General features: G+C 40.2%; 2 protein-coding genes across 5 annotated transcripts in view; one reads left to right on the top strand and one right to left on the bottom strand.

Annotated features, from left to right (window-relative positions):
• Positions 1–4,523: 4,523 nt before the first annotated feature.
• On the bottom strand, positions 4,524–6,925 carry neflb (neurofilament light chain b). Its single transcript, XM_077561799.1, has 4 exons — positions 5,836–6,925; positions 5,549–5,673; positions 5,078–5,448; positions 4,524–4,993 (listed from the first exon to the last, which is right to left on the bottom strand). The coding sequence occupies exons 1-4, from the start codon at positions 6,889–6,891 to the stop codon at positions 4,845–4,847; spliced, it is 1,701 nt and encodes a 566-aa protein (XP_077417925.1). The 5' UTR covers positions 6,892–6,925; the 3' UTR covers positions 4,524–4,844.
• A 772-nt stretch (positions 6,926–7,697) lies between these two features.
• Positions 7,698–22,145, top strand: part of cabin1 (calcineurin binding protein 1) — a 41,570-nt gene continuing 27,122 nt past the window's right edge. For 2 of the 4 annotated variants that reach the window (XM_077561253.1, XM_077561252.1), the window contains exons 1-27: positions 7,698–7,861; positions 8,286–8,361; positions 8,483–8,575; positions 8,655–8,768; positions 9,057–9,191; positions 9,306–9,486; positions 9,576–9,705; positions 9,791–9,940; positions 10,210–10,505; positions 10,610–10,787; positions 11,036–11,169; positions 11,261–11,478; positions 11,685–11,748; positions 11,964–12,148; positions 12,235–12,372; positions 12,466–12,654; positions 12,770–13,012; positions 13,095–13,248; positions 13,330–13,445; positions 13,545–13,712; positions 15,398–15,604; positions 16,877–17,022; positions 17,169–17,430; positions 17,567–17,737; positions 18,538–18,627; positions 18,769–18,929; positions 19,027–19,124. In XM_077561253.1, coding sequence (XP_077417379.1) covers positions 8,359–8,361; positions 8,483–8,575; positions 8,655–8,768; positions 9,057–9,191; positions 9,306–9,486; positions 9,576–9,705; positions 9,791–9,940; positions 10,210–10,505; positions 10,610–10,787; positions 11,036–11,169; positions 11,261–11,478; positions 11,685–11,748; positions 11,964–12,148; positions 12,235–12,372; positions 12,466–12,654; positions 12,770–13,012; positions 13,095–13,248; positions 13,330–13,445; positions 13,545–13,712; positions 15,398–15,604; positions 16,877–17,022; positions 17,169–17,430; positions 17,567–17,737; positions 18,538–18,627; positions 18,769–18,929; positions 19,027–19,124 — 4,024 coding nt within the window. In that variant the 5' untranslated portion in view covers positions 7,698–7,861; positions 8,286–8,358. Of the gene's footprint in view, positions 7,862–8,285; positions 8,362–8,482; positions 8,576–8,654; positions 8,769–9,056; positions 9,192–9,305; positions 9,487–9,575; positions 9,706–9,790; positions 9,941–10,209; positions 10,506–10,609; positions 10,788–11,035; positions 11,170–11,260; positions 11,479–11,684; positions 11,749–11,963; positions 12,149–12,234; positions 12,373–12,465; positions 12,655–12,769; positions 13,013–13,094; positions 13,249–13,329; positions 13,446–13,544; positions 13,713–15,397; positions 15,605–16,876; positions 17,023–17,168; positions 17,431–17,566; positions 17,738–18,537; positions 18,628–18,768; positions 18,930–19,026; positions 19,239–22,145 lie in introns of all 4 variants that reach the window. The other 2 variants (XM_077561250.1, XM_077561249.1) reach the window with 1 other exon arrangement.

Below are 22,145 nucleotides of genomic sequence, written 5' to 3'. Positions count from 1 at the left end.
ATACACAGGTCTGAAAGATCACATTTTGCTCAAATGACCTCTTATAAATTTCGATGTTATTTTATTATTTAGTGATAATACTAATTTGTGTGAATCCATTGATCATGTTAATGATTTCTCACAGTGATTTCTATAAAACACAGCCAGTGTTTACATTTTCAAACTTCTACAAAATACGTAGAAAATCTAAATGTTCCATCTCTGGTAAGCTACACATTAAAAACAGATTGGCCAAATCAACCAAACAAAAAGGTTGAATTTGACCAATCTAGCTGGTAGTTATGTGTTTGACAGATCCTTTGGTTAAAACATCCACTCTAGAATGGTAGGTGTTTTCAAACAATATGTATTGGGGATTGGGCCAACCGATACAAATGGAACCAAGAGATTGGTTAATCTGTGTTAGAGGCTGACATTTTTTAAAAGTACCACTGATTGTCACACCCACCTAAATGGGGTGACATTTGTTCTCCTCATTTGACCCGTCTCCTGAGGGAGCGGTGAGCAACAGCAGAGGTAACGCTCGGGAATCATTTGGTGTTCAAGCACCCCAATTCCAACCCATAATGCTGAGTGTCAAGCATTGGATAAAATGGGTCCCATTTTTATAGTCTTTGGAATGACCCAGCCAGGGATTTAACCCACAACCTCCAAGTCTCAAGGCAGACACTCTACGACCAGACCACTGAGCTGGTAACGCCTAGTGATCTATCTAGACACACATTTCCATTTTAATATATTATATAGTTAAACTCAAAGAGCCAAGACTATTTCTATGCATGCACACAAAGGTCCCATTTCTCTCACATATTGTTCACAAAGCGGCCGAAATCTGTGTTTAGTAAGCACTTCTTCTTTGCAGAGATAATCAATCCCCCCCCACAGGTGTGACATCAAGATGCTAATTAGACAGCATGATTATCACACAGGTGTGCCTTAATCTGTGCACAATAAAAGGCCACTGTACAGTTTTATCGCCCAGCACAATGGCACAGATGTCACAAGTTTTATGAGAGCGTGCAATTGGAATGCTAACTGCAGGAATGTCCAGCAGAACAGAATTTTGACATAAAATCCAAATAGTATATGTGATAAATGAATTTACTGTAAACATAAAAAAATAAAAAATAAAAATGTAATTAAAAAAACTATACTGGAGGCAGTTGCGTGACGTCATAGCTTTTGCTCGCTTCCTGCAGCTTGGAGTGACTGCAGCCTGGCACAAAGGGCGGCATGGCTCAGTGGTAGAGTGGTCATCTCCCAGCTGGCAGTTTATTGCTTTGATCCCCAGCCCATGCTGAAGTGTCCTTTAGCAAGACAGTGAACCCTAATTTGCTCCCAGTGGACCTGGTAGCCCAGCATGGCAGTCGCCGACCACTGGTGTATGAATGTGTCTGTGTGAATTTGCAGTGCACAGCAAAATGTTGTAATTACCCAGTAATGTTTTGCCACTGCAGCTGTGACGTTACAATATGGGGTTGTGCTTTTACAACAATGCATAGTTATATCACACATTTCACAGTATATTTTTGTAATACTTATTGTGAGTCATGCAAAAAAAAATTTATTGTGAAATCACAGCAAAAAAATTGCAGTGCACAGTTAATTTAATATTATTAAGTAATGACTACTGTATCTGCTGTAAATCCTACAATGCTTCTCTGTCTTCACAGGTTTCAAGAGGCTCCCACTTTTGTTTTCATCTGAATCAACAAGGAATCTTACATTTCTTTTTTAATTAGCAAACCAGACCACTTGAGACCTGTTACAATATGTGCACCATACAAAGCAAAACATCCTCTTTAATAATGCAATTACATTTTAACATAAACAGTCTCAGTCCTCTGTCTTTCAGGCCAACACAGAGGCTTGTCAGCAGAACAATTTAATTAGGAGATTCTCTGAGCTCAACAGAGGGAGCCAAAATGCTTATCAAAGACTTCCTTTTCTTTGAGGATACAAAGCAGGGCTATCTGAAACCAAACAGCATTGCCACCATCACTGTCTGGACTTTGTTAGGAGCAGTATGTCATTTTTAGGGCTAACAACAGCTGAAAAGTAAAACATAACTGCAAAAAGTGCTTATTTTAAAATGAAAGCAGAGTAAATTATTGTGTTGTTGTTGTATTCGTTGCTGTTGTTTTGAGCAATGCAATGTTATTGTGTTTGCACCACTGTCATTTCTAGTCTGGTCTGCATTTCCAGGATACAAAAGTCATACAATTTCACCTTAATTAATAATTCAAATGTTGGTGGGTGCATCAGACTGTAAGGCAACATAAGATTGAGTGATGCTAGTACTCAAGCTGAAAGAGATTGTATGTCCAAATTTAGTTCACTGCACTGTATTTCTGTCTTCTACCTCTGTAATTTACACGCTTTTATTTAGAGCTGATAAAGGCAAACATTAAAAGTCTGTTAACATCAGCTGCCAACTATTTGGGGGTTAAAGAACATGTTATTAGTGTTTAATATTTTATGCAGAACCTTCTCTCCTTTGTTCACTCTTAGCAATAATGACATTGCAGATGTCCACAACATGCAGGAAAGCTATATGAACTGTTTAAACTTAGTCTGTTCAGAACATACCCGTGTCATATAGACTGCAATATATGAAACTTATATGAAGATGAAATATGATGAAGTTGATAAAACCTTTATTTTTTGCTGACATTGAGGATAGCGGTTTGGAAAATGGATGGATGGATGGGCCCACACCTATATCACAATTTAGTAAATTTCTTCTTCTTCTTTGTACGTGTAGGTGTAATGTTAATAAATTAACAAATAACAAAGGTGTTAAAAAAATGGCTTCGTAAAATATTTGAAAAAAATGCCATTTTTGAAGTCCCCTGAAAAGTGATGATTTTGGAGGTACAAGGATTCCACCCAATGCTAGAGATGTAATTTTATAGGGATCTGTGTCGCACAGTCCATATGTCACACCATCATATTCTGCAGATCTGCCATCACTGTATAATATACTTACAGGTGCTGGGAATGATAAAAATATTGCAATATAGTCCCCCCCCCCTTCTCTCTCTCTCATCATATCCAGTAGGACCACTGAAAGCTCCTAGGCTTAATAGGTTTGAGGTCAGGACTCTGAAATTCTTCAGAGTCCTGACCTTAAACTCATCCACATGTCTTTACTGACCTTGCTTTGTGCACCGGGGCACATATTACTTTATTCATAGGTCTGTCTCAATACTTTTGTTTAGTGTGCATATCATTGGTTTAGTGTATCTGCACCAAGTGCTCGGCACCCTTTTTCAGCACCATGTCTGCTGGGTGGTTTATGTATTTGGGTCCAACCAAAAGAATATCATTAGTCTGCTTGAGTGTTTTAATCAATAAGAAAACATTAACCATATTGCTATTGCTTTGAGTAGTGCAAAGTGTGGGTGCAGCCAAATTCACTGGAAGTAGTGTTTATGATGATTAATTTGAGTGCATTCTTGGACTGGCTCAAGCTGCATTGTAGAAACAGAAAGAGGCTGAGGCGGAGTCTTGTTTAGGGTGGACCAAGTCAAGGACAAGAAGGATGGCGATAATGAGGAGATATGTTCTATGCTTCAATATTTATTGCATGGGCAAAATATGCTGTTATATATGTTGTTAGTGTGTACTGCACCTAATCAAATAGAACCCGCAATGTATTCATTCCTCCGGGAGTGTCTGGATGTAATAGGAGAAGATATTGAGTGTGCTATTCATTTAACTGATATACTGTGTAGACTGGGCCTCTGCAAGTGCCCAAAGGAAGACCTGGCATCTCTTTACTGGATATAAAACAGTCTGTCCTCTGTCAAGGTTTAATGCAATGAGATATGTCTCGGCGCTCCTCCCTTAGTCCTTCCTCCTCCATCCCAACCTCTCTATCGCTACCCCCCCTTCCCCCTAATGAAATAATGAAATTCCCCTTCGCTGGCTGTCTTGCAAGAGTTGACACTCGGCCAGATTCATTGGCCTAGCACACTTGCTGAGTCATAAAGGTTTCGACGTGCTCCGGTCCATATAGGGAAGTTGATGAGGGTGTGGCATACAAGAAAAACACTGGCATCAGCTCAAACAGTCACACATCAACCACAGATTTCATTAGGACAATGGCATGCTCGCTCAAAATCAACACAACTATGTTACTTTACATTTATAAGCTCAGTTGAACAAAATGTCTTCCAAGTGCATAACTGGCAATTAATGGGGGGAAAAAATTAACAGCACTTGACAGCATAATTAATATAGTGCTACACGGCATTAAGTGATTCTAATTAGTGCTTCAGTAATACAGGAAAACCGGCACCTTAGTTGCTGCTCATGTTTATGATAAATTCTATTACTCTGGTGAAGATAACCTTTACCTGTAGAGACAAGGACTTGTTGGTTAACAAATGTAAAAATGACAGCAAAATATATAATATTTTATATTTGATTAATACACGTTTATTGAAAAGGCCTTTTCTTTGATGCAACAACTGTGCATAGAACTATAAATGAAAACCACTGCATAGATTTTTGGTTTATAAGGCTTTAAAGCTTTATTATTTCAGCACATTATGGATATCAACCACTGTGAAGATATTAGCCAGTTCAGTATAGTACAGAACTTCTTAGTAGGATTTTCTGGTGACGTTTAAGCATAAACATGTTGCGAACAAATCCACACAAAGCACAATTATAGTTTTGATGCTTGTGACATTCTCATAGCTTTAATCCCGGTTAAAGTGTACCATCCATGCAACAAGTTGAAACATTCGCCATTACAATTTAACGGATGATAAATATGAGCCTCACAGGAGAGCAGTTGCTTTAGCTGCAAGTTACCAAAGCATAAATAAACAGTACTAGGCTTTTCCTTTTTTCTCATCAGCCGCTGTTTCCTCTTCTTTTTGAATTCCTTCCATCTCATCATCATGGTCTTCTTCTTCTTTCTGGTCAGATTCATCTGCTCCTTCCTCTTTATCCTCCTTAGATGGATCTTCAGTCTCAGCCTCTTCAAGGAGAAAAAAAGAGAAATGAGTAATTGACTGCTATACACGCACCAGCCTCAACTGTGTACACACACACACATGCTTACCTTCTCCATCAGCTTCATCCTCACCCTCCTCATCTTCCTCTTCTTTGTCCTTGTCATCTCTTTCCTCATTTTCCTTCTCCTCCTCCTCTGCCTCCTGCTCCTCCTCCTCTTCTTCCTGCTCCTCCTCCTCTTCTTGAGGAGGACTTGCCTCTGCTTGCTGTGCTTCACTTGCAGATATTATCTCCTCAGTGGAGATTGTTGATCTGTACAAGCGAGGGGCCATTAGGTACGGAGCAGCTGAATGCAGTTGAGATTGCATGGAGAACAGAGATCTTCCATGAGGAGGCCCAGCAAACACAGCTTGGGAGTGAACAACAGAAGACATCTGGCCACACCGGTCTAAGCGGTTTTCTTCTCCTTCAAGCAGCTTTCTAAGATTGTATTAAACACAGACAGCAAGGCAGTATGTTTACGGCATTTGTTTCTTAATTACAATACAATATACATGAACCTTGTGTGTAGGAGTACAACCTGTAGGCTGCAATTTCAATATCCAATGCCATCTTCACATTCAAAAGATCCTGATAATCTTTCAGGTAGCGAGCCATTTCATTCTTGTTTGCCCTCAATTCTTCCTCCAGATGATTAATGGCATCCTGTGGTGAAAAATAAAAATACATTATTGGCAGAAATAACCGCATAATATAACCTTTCCTATATGCCTAGGGAAGATACAAACGCTTCAATCATTTTATATTGATTTGCAGATATTTTTGTCCCACAGTGAAGACACACATCAATGTCTATGAGTTGCTCACCTGCAGTGCAGAAATCTCAGCACTCTGTTTCTCCTCCACTTCCTGCAATTGGTTTTCCAGTGCTTGGTTGATCTCTCTACAGGCATCAATCTCCAACGTCCTAGTTTTGAGCTGCCTGCGGTATTCACCAGCTTCATCTTTAGCATTACGTACACCCTCTGTATTGCGAGCAGTGCCTACCGACATAACATTCATCTTATTGCAGAACCACTCCTCCGCTGACTGGCGATTGTGTTGTGCCATTGTCTCATACTGGGCTCGAATGTCCCGTAAAGCAACTGATAGGTCCGGTTTAACTACATTCATCTCCACGGACACATCTGTGCTGTACTGGATTTGGGCCTGGAGTTCTGCAATTTCGCTCTCGCAGAGACGCTTCAGAAAGGCCAGCTCATCCAGCAGAATTTCAACTCTTTTCTCAAGCTCAGCTCTCTCCATTGCGGCCTCATCTGCCTCCTTTCTGGTATCCATAAGTCTGCCTTCTGCCCCCTCCCTACCAAGCACTTCATCCTCATAGCGTTTTTGCAGGTTCTTCAGCACGCCCTCCATCTCATCCCTGTGGTGCTGGGCAGCTTGTCTCTCATAACGGGCTTCATCCACTGCAGCATTTAGCTGGCGGATCTCATGCTCATATTGAGCCCGGAGGTTCGATGGCTCCGTTTGGCGCTGCCTGAGCAACAGGCGTTCAGTCTCCAGCACCTTGTTTTGTTGCTCCAGTTCATGGACCCTATCTATGAAGCTTGCAAAACGGTCATTTAGGTCTTGTAGCTCAGCCTTCTCCTGAGTCCTTAATTGTTTGAATTCAGAGGTCACCTGTGCTGCTTGGTCAAGGCGAAGCTCACTGGCAGCTGTATACCCTGGAGCAGAAAGCAGGAAAGAGCTGGAGGTAGCTCGACTGTGGGTAGGAAAACTTCTGTATGACGATGCATAAGGTGCGGGAGCAGAGTGGCTCGAATATGCAGCCCTTGATTCTATAGGTCCATATCCTGCACTACGCACAACGGTTCTTCTCTTGTAAGTAGAAGGAAAATAAAAGTCAAAGCCGGTGGAAGTCATGATTTAAGGCAATCTGATCTGAGTCTTGCGATGTAGCTGTGTCAACTGCGCAGTGATTCTGCATTACACTGGCTTTTATAGAGCCTGTAATGACCGTGACGTAAGCTGCTTTTTGCAGGCATGCTGACAAAAGGAATTGATAATGGAGCCAGCAAGCCAGTCTCAGCCAAGAACGAAAGGTGGGGTGAGGATGTTCAATATGTTGAGTGGCAGGGGCACTGCAACAAGCAGAGGGTCACTGAGTGCAACTTCCCCCATCCTACCCTAATGGTACACCTAAACCTGCAAGTTGTATTACTTCATTGTCTGTCATGTTATCAAGCAAAAGAGTGTGTAAGGTGAAAGTAAAACATAAAGTTGTAAGTGATATGGTATGCCTTCATTAAATGGAACTAAATGCATTGGTGATGGTGATGTACTCTAAGCCCTTGGTAAAAATACAGTATTATAGTCAATGTTTGCCCTCTAGTGGATGTTAGATTAGCATGCAGGTTGGATTATTTTAAAGGCAGACTCAAGTATTGTTTTTTATCCGATTTTGAGATCTTTATTAAACTTTACAGAATAAATTCCTCAACATATTCGAAGCCAGCAGTTTTGAATGTTGATAGCTCTGGAGCAAGAGCTCAAATTAATTAGGTAAGATGCGTTATCAAATGAAAAACCGCATTTCAATGTAAAAAGGCATATGACGGTTAAACCAACCATATCGTTGGAAATCAATGTTGTTTAATATGTAGATATATGATTGGTCAAGCGAATACAACATTGGCCAATGAACGACGAGGTTTTTAGTGAGTAGGCACATCAGATGGTGGCGCTTTTTACGCGAACAACAACAAAGGCTGATGAATTGATTGAAGTTTAAAACTTAAATAGTACGCCATATTGACTCTCTTGCAGAGTTTTCACGGTTTACTGCCTTAGTGTAACATTAATGCTACAGTTCCCGTCGAGATAGAAATGAATGGTAAGTCTCAGTTGCTTTGCATCGATCGGCTCCTCTAGTGAATGAAGCAGTAGCACATCCACCTCGCATACGTCCACATTAGTTCAGCGACCTTCCGGTTATTTTAGGGTTGCCACTCTTATTACACTGGACAGTTAACAGCCCATAAAGTTATAGAACTACTACTCTAAGTGACATATTCATAGTTGATGCGTTTCGTTTTAATCTGACTGTGTCCCGTGGCTGAGCTAAGCTAACTGCTATACTGTATTTAGATTGACATTCTGAGTTATGTTGGTTAAGCTAACCCTGTTTGCGATGTGTTAAGTTCTGCGACTGTTCTCCGACTGTCAGCGCACGTCATTGATACCGGTATTTTCACTACTAACCTGTCACTTGACCTTGCAAGTTTTCACATCACTGCTGCTATTATACTCGCGAATAGATCCGATCAGGAGCTGCTGAACCCAAAGGTGGATGGTCTGTTATCAAATACCACATCATCCCTGACATACAAAATGGTAAGGTTACACATACTAGCATGTTTTGTAAAACATTAATCAAACGTTTCTTGGAATTACTGTACAGGGTATACTATGTGTGAGCTTCTGTTTTTTGGGCGTATTCCTTTTTCTTTTATAGATTCGAATTGCGGCATTAAATGCTGCATCAACAGCTGCAGATGAGTCTCAAGACCCGTTGAGAAGTAAGAAAAGTCGAACAAAAGAGGCTCAGGTACAGTGACTATGCATTGCTTATTCTCTACTGCTGACATTTATGTGCTGACAGTCCGACCCCCCCCCCCCTCCCGTAGGAAGCAGAAGCTTTTGCTTTGTATCATAAAGCTTTAGATCTGCAGAAACATGACAAGTTTGAGGAGTCTGCAGAGGCATATCATGAGTTGCTTAAAACGCCACTCCTCAAAGAGGTAAACTTGCACACATCATTGTCTTCACTTATTAGTCTGTGATGTCTGCTTTCTCATAACTGCAGTAATAATTCAAATTTACTAAGGAGCTGCTTTGGCACTGCAATATTTTTTCAGCAATCAATTATGGAAATTTATGTGATTATGTGAAAAACAATATAAACAGCACTTTTAAATGTGGTTGTCAAAAGTAAGCTTAGGATCATAAAAAAATATCCTAATTTATTTTGCTGTCTAAAAATAAATCCTCGTTTTGAAGTACCTTTTATTCATTGTCTATTATTTTAGGCCATGCCCTCAGAGGATCAGAGTCTGGGTCTCAAGCATCCCGGCCTGATGTTGAAGTATTCCACTTTTAAAAACCTGGCTAGTATGTCTGCATCACGAGATGACCTGGAGACAGCGATGGAGTTTTACTTAGAGGTCAAACAATAAAACAATGCTACACATCACTTTGTGCAGCTAAAATTTTATCTTCATGGAAAAATTATATATTTTTTTTTAAACGGTTTAATGTCCTCTCCATTCTTTATGTAGGCTGTTCTGTTGGATTCCACTGATGTGAACATGTGGTACAAAATTGGACAAGTGGCTGTACGACTGTTGCGCATTCCTTTGGCCCGGCATGCCTTTGAGGAGGGATTGCAGTGTAACCCGGACCACTGGCCCTGCCTGGACAATCTGATCACTATTCTTTACACACTCTGTGACTACACTTGTATGTTAAACATTAATAATGTCGATTTTGTTTCTGTTGTTTCACAATACAAGCCTTAAAGTGATGGTCATCTGCATCAATATTTCCAGGGTGTTTGTACTTCATCAGTAAAGCCCTTGAAAAGGATCATTGTTACACAAAAGGCCTGGTGTTGAAGGAGAAAATCTTTGAGGAGCAGGCCAGTCTTAAAAGAGACACAATGCACATGTTCAAGAGATGGTGGCTGCACTAATCTTTCTATCCTTCACCGTAGAGAAATGCTTTAGGAAGCGCTCTCACCAACTTTTCTGTGGATGGTTTGCAGTGACATGTCTGTCCACTATGTGGAAGTGGAGGAAGAGGAACGGAAATCTATTGTGGAAGAGGCTCTGGATTTACGAAAACGCAGACAGGCTCTCTCTTACACGGAGCCAACCCCTGATCTGGTCTTGATTAAGCCTATCAGATGTCTTTCGTGAGTACTCTGTGTTTGCAATTTTCTTCAAATACTACTGGTAATTGTAATCTGACTGTCGTCCACACATACTGTAAATTCCTGAGTGCTTACAACAATTTAATATATAGAGTAGACTATTGATACTACATTCTAAATTGATTTAAGAGGTGCGTCGCAATACTTTTGCCCATTTAGTGTATTTCATTATATTCTGGGTGTGTTAAATGTTTACCTCTAATAAATGGCTGGATAAATTGATTTGACATGGGACTATTATCTGAACACAGGTGGAAGTATGTGGGTGAAAGCCTTGTTGCAATGTATATATATCAAACCACATGTGGGCCGCCACGTCTAAGTCTTGGACGCAGGATTGACTTGTCTGCATACCGTGACCAAAGCTTCCTCCAAAACCTGCCTGAGCCCAGCAGTCCGGTCAGCACCGTCCAGACGACTGTGCTGAGCAGCAGCCCCAGCTCATCTCTGCCACCAACTGTACTTCCTGAGCCATCAGCGCTCTCACAACCTGCCATCCAAACCCAAATTACCATTGTGGAAATCCCCACAGCTGCTTCTTCTGTCGGTCAGTTGTGGAAACGAGTTGTGTTTTTAATAATGATGTGAAATTGTTTTATTTTATATATATATATATTTTTTTTTTTTACATTGTTCCCTCACTGTCCACAGCTACGGTTATGGACATATGTCTGACAGACAAGTCAAAGAAAGCACCTAAAAGGAAACGTGTAGTAGAAGATAACGTTGAGACAGCCAAGAGACGTTCAGCGCGGGTTCGGAACACTAAATGCAAAAAGGAAGAGAAGATTGATTTTCAGGAATTGCTGTTTAAGTACCTTCCTTCAAGGTAACTGAATTTGTGCTGTTATTCTTCATACCACTTGTGTGTGCTGTTGTATTTCATGGTGAATGGTTGTTTGTGTAAATGTGCCCAGTGATTGGCTGGCCACCAATCCAGCCTAAACTCTTGCCCATAATCAGATGGATAGGCTCCAGCACACCTACAACCTAGTCAGGACAAGCGGTATAGAAGATAGATAGGTGGATGGTTTGCGTGTGTTGTATGGATGTATCAAATCCTTCCCCTTTTTGTAGGCTAAGGAAGTTTGATCCTGATAATGAAGATGGAAGTCTGAGTAATCTTGAGGCACAGTGTAATGGGAAGGATGACATGCAGCCTCTACTTAGGAGCTGCGTTCCAGTTGATGCAGTTGATTACATGGAATCTGGTACACTTAGTCCTTCATGTTTCTTGATATTCTTAACATCATCTTTCCTATTAACAAAACAATTGTTTTTTTGTTTATTTTGTTTTTGTAGAGCAACAGGATGTGCATAGCTTCCTTCTTAAAAATATGTCCAATGGAGGAATACTGGACCTGATGTTGTGCTATCTGAAAGCGGTGGGTCAGAAGTTCATGGAGGATTGGCCTCCTGGTATGACTGCTGTGGTGCTGGAGGTCTACCAGACTTGGCGAAAGCACAGCTGTGGCCTTCCTAACCCTTTATTTCGAGACTGCAGCAACCAGCACATCCGGGTAAATGACAAAACAAGAACTATTTGCTACAAATAAAAAATTAAAACAATACAAAATTAAAACATTTTTTGTCTTTCATTGCTTTAATTTCCCCTCACTGTTAAATGTAGTTCAGGGATAATTTCATTTAGTGACCCATAAACATGCTAGAGTGCATAATTTTCAACTGATAAATAGATAATAATCAGTCGCTTCTTTATGTACAGGAACTGTTGGAAATGAGTTTGGCATGTATGGAATTGCAGTTGGAGCAATGGTTGCACAACAAAGGCAAGACCCGTTCATGAAACATTACAACATTTTAAACATTTGATTAAAGTGTTCAGTATTATAAAAGGTCTTATTTGTATATTGACGAGTTACTGTTTTGATTTGTCAAAATTGTCCTGGCAATACAGTATGTTTGTTTTCTCAGCTCAGCGATTTCAATATGGAAAGTTGCGGGGAAATGCACATTTTCACCTCCTGTTTTATTCCTCCTTTAGTGACTTCGAGAAGAAACAGTGGTTCCTGCAATGACACTGCTGAAAATGAATTCCCTGGGCAGCATTTCCAGGCGGATATTTTGCTCCTGGCTTTAGGTTCATCCCAAAAAGATCTGTTTGAGGACAAGTGGTTAGATGTCACAGTGCGTGTCTACTGGCTGAAGGCAAGATATCTTGCTCTCCAGGTAAGTACAACATTGTTTCTTGGTCTATATGAATCATTTCAACTCAACCTTAACTAGGTATGACAAGGAACTTTGTCTCTTTCCAGGGCGACATGGAATTGGCTCTTGAGAGCTATGATGTCTGTACAGGGCTGTTGCAGAGCAAACCCAAACCCCCTGGAGGGAAATATTATACCATCAAACTGCCTAATTTAAGGGTAGATGCCGCAATCTCTGTTGAGGAGGTCAGTATACTGGATTATGACTCAAAATATGTTTTTAGTTTATCAAAAGTCCTTGTTTCTTCATTCCAAATGTTTTATTTTTCCCATGGTCAGATTGAGAAACGACTGAAGTCTCTGGAGCGCTGTCAGTCATTGGAGGAAATCCAGCATCTTTTTGAGTCTGCAGACTTTGAGTCGGTTGTGCGCTTGTTGCAACCTACTCTTAATTACGGCAGCAGGAGTAAACATTTGGAGTTTGTCAGCTCAGCACCAGAACGTCCTGCTCAGCTGCTGCTGCTGCAGGTCAGATGACGCTGCAACTCATGAGGCAACAAAAAAACAGCCTTGTTCACATGAGATGCTGAGATATGATGTGTGATTGGTGCCTCTCATTCTGCTGTATTTAATTTTGCCACAGAATTCGCTATTAAGGCTCCAAGACTACCAGCAATGTCTCGAGGCAAGCGAGATGGCTCTGAATGAAGCGCTACAGCAGCTCAACTCTTCTTCAAGCAGCTCTCCACCTTTGAAGGAAGAATGGGTGAGCACCCTTACGAAGCTGTTGGAGGGCATCAACATCTGCTTTACCAAAGACTTGGAGATCCTTAGCAACATCACCCACTTCTCCAGTATGGCTCGACTGGCAAACAATCTTATTCAGGTTAGATTATTACATTACAGACCCACTAATGGCAAGGCATCAGTCTGTATGGGATGATAATGTTTTTTGTGGTTCTTTTCAGATGATCGATCATAGCATGACAATTTCTGATGATCCCAAAGAGCCTTATTTCTTCTCTGTGCTGCCATGGATTATTTTATATCATATTATTAAACATGAAGAAGCTGCTTTTAACGCTATGCTTCAACAACATATGTCTGTAGGCGATGATGAAGGTTTGTGGACTCTTTGATTTCATGCACGTGTTTTGATAACATTGCCGTTGTACTGAATGACAGTGTCAACATGACTTTTAGATGACTCCGACTCTCCGATGCTGCCATCCTCCCTTATGCTTCTGAACACCGCTCATGAGTATCTTGGACGTCGCTCCTTGTGCTGCTGTTCGGATGGTTTACTACTCAAGTTTTTCGTAAGCTTCGGCATACCTTCAAACATTTCCTCTAGACTTCACATAATATAATTGTCTGTGTGAATTAATTTGAATGTATAATCTTGATATTTACCATAGGTTCAAGTTTTGGAAAAAGAGTTTGCAACTACTGGCAATGCTAGCAACGTATGTCATCCCTACAAAGAGGAGTTGGAGATGGCTTTGGAACAGTGCTTTTTCTGCCTATATGCTTATCCTAGTAAGAAGAGCAAGGCCCGCTTCCTTGAAGACCACTCCTCTCCACAGGTCAGATTTTCCAATCTTAACCCTTGACATGCAAATGTGTGGTCATGTGTTATAAAAATGCTTAGAAATTCATAGGTGACTTGCACAGTTCAGTTACATACCACCTTTAAAACTTTTTGATTTCTATTAACTAAAACAGCTTCTGACTTTTCTAAAAACACTGATTGATATGAAATAGTTTAGAATTGTATAGAAGTTTTGTATTCTCCTTAGCAAACCTGCATTTCCAGGGACATTTTACAAAAAGAAACTGCTTTTGCATCACATGCACCAGTTTTTAGTAACTAAAATTTGTGGTGGTGAAGGGAAATTATTCTGAAAATTTGGTGATAAAGAGAACTAAAAACAAACAGTATTTACAGTATATGTATCACAATGATGCAATATCTACAAATTAACTTTTGTCATGATTTTTTTTCTGCAAAGGAATAAAAAGTCATTAGTTTTGTTTGTAATGGATTTCAAAATGTGAGTTTTCATGCGCATTGACACACACGATAACTTTAAAAACTTTTTTTTTTAATGTCTTCTGTCTGCCACATTTATCGAACACGTGACCTGAGCGACATCATGTGTGACACACACAATTAGTATTGATAATGCATACAAATGCTTCTAGCATTGATTCTGAATGGATTATGCCGTATCATTGGGCAATTGACCAAATTGGCCTTGAGAGACCAACCCTAACCCCTCCCTGAGTAATTTGCAGTGCTGCAATGTTGTTTTTAATCACAAAATAAATCAATCTGGCCGCCACAATGATTGTTCACAACATGCAGCACGACAACTTACCAATGAGCCAGCCTCAAAATAAAAGCTCAACCCTGCAATGCAAATGATGAACAATTGCTATGGCGGCTGGCTTTGCTTAAATTTTTGAACTGAAGTTGTTAAATTAAATACAGTGCGTACAGTGTAACCATCGTCTTCATTTTAGTTTCGCTTCTCTTCAAGCATTCGGCCGTGATTGTTAACAAATGTTAGGAATAAGTTGCTTTTGGCCAATATCTGTGTTGAAAATAATTAACAGACTAGCAAGATGACACACACATACATCACTTCCAACTACTACAAAAACTACCGAAAATTTATATAAAGGTGAATTTTTGTGTGTGTTGCTTTTAGACACTTTTCCCAGCTAACAAACAAACTACGAATCGAGCCATACATGTTGATTTGGACAGGATCCCATTAAAGAATTGTAAATTTTTATTTTTTGCACTTGACCACTAGAATGTGCTATCAGGTATACCAATGCATTTGATTTAAACATTTGAAAGTGCAGTACAGTACTGTTAGTAAAAGCATCGCCTGCCTAAAATAATGGCCTTTTAAATTTAAATTTTGTATCTTCATTTTTTTAAGAAAACACAAACAAACAGAACCAAATACTAATCATATAATGTATCAACAACTTTGTTTCAGAGGAAGAATTAAATTATCTGTTTAAGTAAGAATGTAGCCAATCTTAGCAGAGGTGGCCAGCATCCTGAAGATGATTGAGGCAAAAAATATTTTTGTTAATATATGATTTAGGCCATAATTTTAAGAGGTTTTGTCTGGAAATCCCATTAGATTACATTACAGTACAGTGAGTATGCTTTGCCAGTGTCAGATGTAATAAAATAACTCTAATGTTGAATACGCTAATCTGGTCCTTGGAACTAATACATGTGTTGCAGGTTGAGCTGCTGTGGATTGATGCCATTTTCATGTTCCAGTATTTTAAACCAAAGTCACTGCCTGAGTTTGATAGCTACAAAACGAGCACCGTATCTGCAGATTTAGCTAACCTGTTGAGGAGGTTTGCAGGAATTGCCCCCCCAAGTGAAACTCCCACCCTCACCATGGATGAGGTTGCAACCTACATTGAGGGCATGACAAAAAAGGTCAGTTCATGATCCCACATCAAATTTAACTAATTTGCTCCCAAAAACGTTTAAATCTGTTCTATTTTAAATGTTGTAAGTGTCCCATAGACATATTTATACGTTCATTATGTTTTTTATGCTAAAGCATACAGAAGGCTTTGATGCAGCCTCTCAACTGAAGAAATTGTAGTTATTACACAAACGGCCAGAAGGTGGCAGCAGAGCAAAATAGATCAACCAGGGCCATGTTGACTCACAGTTCTAAATAGATTTGTGAATAATGATGAAACTTGGGTGTATTCTAATGCTAGAAATATACAATTTTTTTCCTGATGAAAGAGGACACTCTAATCTTTCTTTTGGTAGATTCCATGCTTTTATAACAATAAAAGTCAATATTCTGTGGGCCATGCAAAATCAGTCAAAATTGAGTAAAAACAGCCAAGTGAAGGGGATTGCTTCAGTGAAAATGTCTGGGAGTGAATGAGTTAGGGAACATCAATTCTTCCATTATGTGTACCGCTTATCCTCACTAGGGTCTCACATAACAAATATGAAACATGACAAAATGTTATTTTAAATATGGACAAGAAACATGCACACTGTCCATGCAAAATACATTCTCCCAATGTTTAATTTTTTATAATATATTTTTCAATGCATGTATAAAATATCCACTACTCTAACCCAACAACAAAGGGTTTGACGCAAACAACATAATGGCCACATACAGAAGAAGACTCTAAATTGTCTGTTGGTAAATGAGAGTTTAAATGCTTGTTTGTCCATATGTGCCCTGCAATTGCCTGGTGACCAGTTCAGTTTGTACCCCACCTTTCACCCTAAGTCGATGCTTCTCAAATGGAGGTGGGGGGGGTGAGTGGGTCGCGTTGCTATGCCGGCGGGGCACGTGTGACCTCAGGGAACTTTTTTTTTTTCCTTGCCGGATTAGTATAAAATGTATTTGCACATGCACTACAGTAGGTGGCAGTACCGCTTTAATCGTCAGATAATGCACATGTCATGGATAGTATTGGCGCCTTTGCAGAGGTGTACTCACAACAATTTTATAGACTTTTTTTTTTTTTTAGTCACGGCGGATATTTGGTCGGGCCTAAAATACTTTGTTCTTCCTGATGGTGAAGTGGGTAACTAAGTCAGCTGGTATAAGCTCCAGCACACCAGCACCCATAGTGAGGATAAGCTGTGCAGAGGATGAATGGATGTATATATGTATGTATGGATGGACAGATGGAGTTTCCTCATGTTTTCAATTTGTTGCTTTTTAAGACTCCAAGCCTTCCCGAGGGTAGTCCTCCAGCCCCTCCAATCATTAATGAGGTTTACTACTTGCTGGCTGATTATCACTTTAAGAACAAGGAGCAGTCCAAAGCCATAAAGTTTTATATGCATGACATCTGTGTGTGTCCGAACAGGTAGGTCATTTCACTACTGTCAGTTATTAATTTTAAGTGTCAATGTTTTAAGGTTCTGTAGTAAATTTTATAAATCAAATGTGATGACTTTTGTAGTTGCTTTTTTCATCTTTGCTTGCACTGATGCTCCGTGTGTGTTTGGATAGGTTTGATTCCTGGGCGGGAATGGCCTTAGCTAGGGCCAGTCGTATTCAGGAGAAACTCAATTCAAATGAGCTTAAAAGCGATGTGCCCATATGGAAACACTCACAGGCTGTGCTCAACTGCTTTAAGCGAGCACTTGAGATAGACAGCTCCAATCTGTCGCTCTGGATCGAGTATGGAACCATATCATATGCTTTGCACTCATTTGCTTCGCGGCAGCTAAAGCAGTGGCGTGATGAGCTTCCGTCAGAGGTGGTAAAACAGGTGAGGCACATGTTAACAAGGTCTTGCCATTATTTTTTACAGCTTTACAAGCGAGTTATCAAATCATTCTGCGTCTTCATGTGAAGGCCTTGTCTAGAACTGTGGTAATAAGCTAATTTTCTGTCTTGATTTTCAGATGGAGGAAAGGAGAGAATCCATGTTAGAGACCGCATCTCAGTGTTTCCAGGGAGCCTCCCGTTGTGAGGGTGACAGTGATGAAGAGGAGTGGCTCATCCACTATATGCTGGGCAAGATAGCAGAGAAACGCAGACAGACACCTGCAGAATATCTGAAGCTTTACGAAAAGGTAGGCGTCAATTATACAAGGATTTTTGCTATTTGCGAGTTGGTCCGGTCCCTATGGTCCGTAAATCGCACCAAAACGGACTTGTGTTAGTCTGATAGACACCCACTTTTAGAATAATAACTACAGTAGTTTCTGGACTATAAGCCGCTACTTTTTTATTACATTCGACCCTGCGGCTAATACAAAGTTGCGGCTTTTCCATCAGACCACAAGAGCGTCAGGCAGAGCAAAACAAACCAAGTGAGCCCAAATACAGTAAAAGAGACAAAACGAGAGCGAGACTATTTGCGTCCTCATTATAGAAAAGAAAGTAGCGGGAACCCACTGAGGTAACATTAAAACACCTGCGGCTTACAGTCGGGTGCGCCCTTATAGCCATGAAATTACTGTACTGTTATTGTTGTTAAAGGGGAAAAAAAGTTAAATGTGATGAAAGTAACTGCTAAAGTAGGCTGCACTTTTGAGATTGTTTCATAATCCACCTACAGAAACAAAGATTACTATTTCTCTCCCCTTACAAGATGTTCTTTTGTTTTTATGTGTGCATGTGTGTTTTCCCAAGAGATAATAAAAAAAAAACATACAGCATTAGTCATAGCACTGTTGTTATGATTAAATCGTTGGAGGCAGGTGAACTTTGAAATTTCAAACACGATGTCGTGGAGGTCAGGAGCAGATTGGAGAAGCATAGTGAATTCTAACTTTTCTCTTCCATACTAAAACCCTTCTTGTTATTTTGTGTTAGTTTTGTCACATCCCTCTTTACTGGTGCGTTGAGTGTCATCTGTTTGAATTTGAAGGCAGCACACTTTCTGCATGAAGAGGCTGCCAGGTATCCTCGTAAAATCCATTATCATAATCCACCTGACCTGGCTATGGAGGCCCTGGAGGTAAATCACTCATACAGTATACTGATATTTCAGCCTGAGTTGGTATTTGAGCTCAGTTTAGTTGATCTGAATTATGAAGTGCTCGGTTTTGTTGTTTGAAAGCACTCCCATTTGAAGGCATTGTCGAATCATTTCTTTCAGTTGCACTTCCGTCTCAGCGCTACCATGTTAAAGCTGCTGGAGGCTAATGAGCCCTGTCTGGACCATGAAGTCTTGTTCAGTATGCTGGTTGAGGCTGCTACAGGGCCCTTTGCCATAGGGGAGGAAAAGAGTATGCCCAGCATACCCAGATCTAATGAAAAGTAAGTAACCCGATAGACAGTCACACTACAGTTATGATTAAAAAAATAATAATAATAATCCTTTGTTGTAAAAATAATGTTTCCTCATTCATTTCAGGGAGAAATCAACCTCTGTGATAGATGAAGACTTTAATAGTTCTTTGGTAGGAATAGGCAACATCCTCAGCTCTTTGCTACCATCAGTTGCCACTCCAGGTGTGACATCGCCTCTCTACGTGGCCACGCCGTTTGACCACAATTACGCCAAACGCAAAACTCTCCGAAGGCAGCAGTGGCAGCAGCAGCGGCATGAGGAACAGCAGGCTGATGGTACAGTCCCAGTCCTAGGCGCTGTCTCTGGGCTTGGGCCCTTTGCCCTTTTTGCACTGGTGCAGGAAGTCTCCTGAGGAGTGCTCAGATTGATAATCACCTTGTTGTGTGGCCTTGGTTTTGAGTTACAATGGATTTTTTGCACTGGGTGATTGGGATGTGGTGAAATGGGCAATATGGCTACAGTCTACTTGACTACATTGCTTTACCGAAACAGTGGTAGATTGAGGTTTGCGAGGGCACGCTGGCCTGAATGTGCACATGCATGTGTGTGGCTTGTCACAGCTTTGTCCTTTTTGCTTTCCTTACCAGTTTGTCAGTATGATTCTCGTAATATAGTTAGTTGGTCCATCAATGATTACTACCGCAATTTCAATTCAAACAACATTATTGGTCCTCAAGACAATTGATTTGAAGCAGCCCATTGATAATAACCGGACACATAAGAGAAACAGATGGTTACAAAAGAAACTATACATTAACAGTCATAACCAATATAATGTAATAAATTAGGAAATAAGAGGATAGAATCAACCGAGATTACTAAATCAAAATGCAATAAATCGGGAGATACTTGGAGCCTATCCCAGCTGGCTTTGGGCAGTAGGCGGGGGTATACCCTGAACCGCTTGCCAAGCCAATCGCAGGGCACACAGAGACGAACAACCATCCACACTCACAATCACACCTATGGACAATTTGGAGTGTTCAATTAACCTGACATGCATGTCTTTGGAATGTGGGAGGAAACCAGAGTACCCGGAGAAAACCCACGCAATCAGGGGGTTAACATGCAAACTCCACCCAGGAAGGCCGAAGCCTGGACTCGAGCTCACGTCCTCTGCACTGGGAGGCGGACGTGCTAACCAATCTATGAAGTATTTATCCTAAAATTTATGTTTAAAACATGGCATCTAGTCACTTATGAGGGCTGCTATTTGAAGGTATTTTTATTCGTGCGCGAGTGAATTCACAACAGTGTGACTTTTACTTTACTGAAGAAAACATTAGGACTAAATTCATCACTCGCAGCAATCTGTCAACTTGCACAGCTGAGTAGTTTTTAAAGAAAAATGTTCAAAAATTCTTTGCAACAAGTAAAAACTGACTGCGAACCTTTTACGAACACTAACTAAAATCCAAAATTTGCTACTATCACAAGCACTCAGGGAGATATAGCTTTAATATTCACTGACCTTAAAAACGATCTTTTGGTAGACTAAGCACAGGTTTCCACAGTCCCAAATCTTGTGTAATGTCTTTTCAGTGCCTTCAGTTCCTGCAAGTGTAAAAACTAGTGTCGTAATACTTCTGTATAGTGTAAGAGTCTATCCAAATAATCCACGTACAAATGTGCTTTTGCAAAATTCTGTAAGAAAACTAATACTTGAAGATACTCACTTTATGTAAGATCTTGCTTTAAAAAAAAAAGGTTTGTAGACTAATTATCCATCGATCCATTTTCCGAACCATTTAATTATTTCAACCAGATATTACATTACATATTTATATACTTCAATATGAAATACCAAGCAAGGTCATTAAAGGAATTTTTGTCTCAAATTTTTCAATCTGAAATGATCTTGTCTACTAAGAAAACTCATATGGGAAAAATACATGATCATTTTAATTTAAAATTAAAATAAAAAAAAACCTTTCCACGCATCCCATGTTCCACGTTATGCTTGAATGTGCTTATAATGCAGCCATATTGCCCATGTTGCCAGTTTTGTCCCCCTTCTCCAGATTTTTTCCCTTCCTCCCTACCTACCTGCCTGCTACCTCTTTTGCCTGCTTGCTTTTACCACCTGCTTTGCCATTTACATGCATGTAGTTCCAATGGGGTCACTGTCTTCAGTAAACTCAGATCGTTAACACAATTTACCATATTGTCTGGTGTTTCACGTAGTTGCGTTTTGTTGGATATTGGTGTGGGCTTGACTAAAAATCTTGACTCCCTGGAGATGCCTTGTCCTGTGTGATTCATGTGTTCATCGCACTATTGGGACATATTTGGAAATGTAATCCAATTGGTGCAAGTGAGCAAACTCAGAAGCACGTGGGTGGTCTGTTATTGGCAAAGAACTGAAACTCAAGTTATGAAAATGTGGCACTATGCACTTGTTCGCCATTTCTTCTGCTTAAAGCACATTTCGGTGAGAAGACTGTAGGGCCTGATTCAGACATGCAGTCATCATGAAGGTTGTTTTGTCTTCCTACAATTATTTTCTCTTGATTCTGTCTTAACCCAGTGATAGACAATCTTAGCTATATTTTGGATGTCCTACTGATCGTGAGATATCAGCTCACATTGACCACTTGAAAGATGTTGACTTACAAACCCAATTCCCAAAAAGTAGGGACACTATACAAATTGGGAATAAAAACGGAATGCAATTATGTGCAAGTGCCAAATTTCAATATTTTGTTCAGAATAGAACATAGATGACAGGTCAAAAGTTTAAACTGAGAAAATGTATCATTTTAAGGGAAAAAGATGTTGATTGTAAATTTCATGGTGCCAACAAATCTCAAAAAAGTTGGGACAGGTAGCAATAAAAGGCTGGAAAAGTCCATTGCACTTACACAATTACACAAAACAAACAGCTGGAAGACCAGTTACCACTAATGAGGTCCATTGGCAACTTTATTGGAGTATAAAAAGAGCTTCTCGGAGTGGCAGTGTCTCTCAGAAGCGAAGATGGGTAGAAATGCTCCCATCCAGGCATAATCACTTTCAGAGAAGATCTTGCATTTCTCAACACGATAATGCCAGACCACATGCAGCACCAATTACAACATCATGGCTGCGTAGGAAAAGGATCCGGGTATTGAAATGGCCAGCCTGCAGTCCCCTTCTTTCACTTCTAAAGCAAATTTGGCGCATCATGAAGGGGAAGGTGCAAC

Source organism: Vanacampus margaritifer, chromosome 3 (genome assembly GCF_051991255.1).
Source record: "Vanacampus margaritifer isolate UIUO_Vmar chromosome 3, RoL_Vmar_1.0, whole genome shotgun sequence".
NCBI classification, from domain to species: domain Eukaryota; kingdom Metazoa; phylum Chordata; class Actinopteri; order Syngnathiformes; family Syngnathidae; genus Vanacampus; species Vanacampus margaritifer.
The sequence above is the reverse complement of the archived record's forward strand: the minus strand, read 5'-3'. Positions and strand labels throughout refer to the sequence as shown.

Excerpts from the sequence above, each read along its gene's own strand:
- neflb (XM_077561799.1), bottom strand. The coding sequence starts at position 6,891 with ATGACTTCCACCGGCTTTGACTTTTATTTTCCTTCTACTTACAAGAGA. Across the intron at positions 5,674-5,835 it reads CTGAGATTTCTGCACTGCAG|GATGCCATTAATCATCTGGA; the intron begins GTGAGCAACTCA and ends TTTTCACCACAG. Across the intron at positions 4,994-5,077 it reads GGATGAAGCTGATGGAGAAG|AGGCTGAGACTGAAGATCCA; the intron begins GTAAGCATGTGT and ends TTCTCCTTGAAG.